Source organism: Gracilinanus agilis, chromosome 1 (assembly GCF_016433145.1).
Source record: "Gracilinanus agilis isolate LMUSP501 chromosome 1, AgileGrace, whole genome shotgun sequence".
NCBI classification, from domain to species: Eukaryota; Metazoa; Chordata; class Mammalia; order Didelphimorphia; family Didelphidae; genus Gracilinanus; species Gracilinanus agilis.
Window position 1 is genome coordinate 169,451,132 of NC_058130.1, and position 2,235 is coordinate 169,453,366.

The following is a 2,235-nucleotide window of genomic DNA, read 5'->3' on the forward strand; positions in this document are numbered from 1 at the left end:
TGATCCTTGCCCCCGAAGGATTTTACAACCCACTCAGGAAGCTAAAACAAATGAGAATGGTTTGGAAGCACCTCAGCAGTAAGGCTTAAATGATATATCGAGGGAATGTGGAGTAGAAGAAAACACCTGTTAATGGGGGTCCGTGAAGCTAACAGGCTCTCTCCCGCAGGCGCCAAGGTACACCTTGCAACTGGGGCGCTTTTCACTGTATAGCCAAGTAAAGAGCTTCTCTTATTACAGGGTGATATAGCACTTGGAGCCTAAAGGAATCTTCTAAACTAAACTCCCTCAAAGTGTCCCCAATATAAACAAAAGGAGACTTTTTGAGTTTTTCCTGCTACTTGACCCAGACCGGAGATCAGCTCCAAAGCCTTACCAGCGTCCAACACCACAGTCCAGCAGCACCCACTATCGGAGCTGAGCCGCAGCTGCAGCACTTTGTAGTTGTGCACACATGGCACCTCGTCTCCATCCCGCCCATCCTGGTACAGGAACCTTGGCACGCTGGACCCAACCTCCGCGTTGCTTTAACCACACCGGGATGAGCCAAACCCGGGACCCAGTCTTATGGGGGATCCCCTTTCCCCGCCCCACCCTCCCCAGGAAACAGCTCAGCTGCGCCCCTTACGGGGAGAGGCGAGTCAGTAGCGTCAGGATACCCGCAGCAGCTACTACCAGGGGGGTTCTGAACCAAAGTGGCGGGGAGAACTGAGGGAAAAAAAAGGGATGGGCACTAAGCCGGGACTGTGCTTTCTCTTTTTTCCGCTAGGTTCGGGAAGCTCACAGAAAAAAGGAATCTCGAGCGCTAAGACACAGCGCAACTGTGGCGCTTGCGCATCCCAGCTCGGGGCGTGGAGACAGTCCCCACCGCCCCATCAGGTGGTCCTCCAGGGAAGGTCTGGCGGCGACGGCGCAGTGCCGGGCTGAGGCGGCTGGGCAGGTGCACGAGCTGTAGGAGCTCCTGGAAGAGACTCAGCACATTCTCTCCGCGCTTGGCAGACGCCTCGAGGTAGATGCCACCCCACTCGAGCTCCACGGCGGCAATCACAGCGTTAGGGAAGCTCCCACTGGGCGCCAGATCGCTTTTGTTGCCCACTACCACGATAGGCGGCGGGCTGGGAGCCTCCCCTTTGGTCTCCAGGATCTCGGCGCGCAGCCGCTGCACCTCCTGGAAGGACTCGGGCTCCTGTAGCGAGTAGACGAGGGCAAAAGCGTCCCCGCGGCGGATGCCCAGCTTCCTCATGGCCGGGAACGAATAGCTGCCGCTCGTGTCCATGATCTCCAGGCGCACTCGTTGTGCGTCCAGCTCATACTCCAAGCAGTAGAGTTCCTCCACAGTGCGCTTGTGCTGAGCTTCAAAAGTGTCTGCCAGGAAGCGCTGGATCAGGGCAGTCTTGCCCACGCCAGCCGCGCCGAAGAAAACCAGTCGCACGCAGGACTCGGGCTTGGCTGGGTCCAGGGCCATGGTGTTGGAGAATAAGGGGCCACACGAAAGAAGCACCTGCACGTAGAGCGGCGACTTCAAAGAGAAGCGCAAAGCTAGGAAAATAGGAAGGAAGATGCCTTTTTGACCCACGTCCCCTCTTTTGGTGGTCCTATGCCAGCTAATCTTCTTTTATAGTATGTAACTGGCCAATAATATCCCGGGGAGGGGACCCAGACCGAGGGTTACTATTGGTTAAAAAGAAAATACAAAACTTAAAAAAAAAAAAAACTCCACCCCTCCCATTTACCTTCTACCCCTCCCATTTACCTCCTCCTTTACTACTTTTCTTCCTTTCTTCTCACCTGGTCACCTCTCGTTGGGAGCCTCCCGGATCCTAGAATTCTGGGGTCGGAAAGGGCTCTGTCGCATCCTCAGAGTTTCGCAGCCTTAGCTCACTTGGTATGAGTGGAGAGACTCAGAGACGAGTACGCCAATATGGGGAGTCGGGCTTTCTCGAGTTAAGACTCAGAACACCGAGGACGATCTTTAAAAATAAATAAATAGTTAAAAAAAATTAAAATAGCCAACATTTAGAAACCCAGAGAGGTAGCCTTCCATCATCGTCCTGTTAATTAAATTACGAAATTCAAAGACTACCCCTGCTGTAGGAAACGTCAGCCAATTTCCTCTCCTGTAAACTGCTGGAGGGACGTACTTGATGTTGTTCACAGAGGTGCATGTTTATAGCAGTTCAAGTTAACAATAAAAGCTGTGTGTTTTGAGCTGTGCCTGACTATTGGCAATACAAG

At 53.3% G+C, this 2,235-nt stretch overlaps 1 protein-coding gene across 1 annotated transcript; it reads right to left on the bottom strand.

Annotated features, from left to right (window-relative positions):
* Nucleotides 1-805: 805 nt before the first annotated feature.
* LOC123231081 (GTP-binding protein Di-Ras2-like) lies at nucleotides 806-1,798 on the bottom strand. Its single transcript, XM_044657302.1, has one exon. It carries the CDS (start codon nucleotides 1,463-1,465, stop codon nucleotides 806-808), a length of 660 nt encoding a protein of 219 aa, XP_044513237.1. The 5' UTR covers nucleotides 1,466-1,798.
* Between the last annotated feature and the right edge of the window lie 437 nt (nucleotides 1,799-2,235).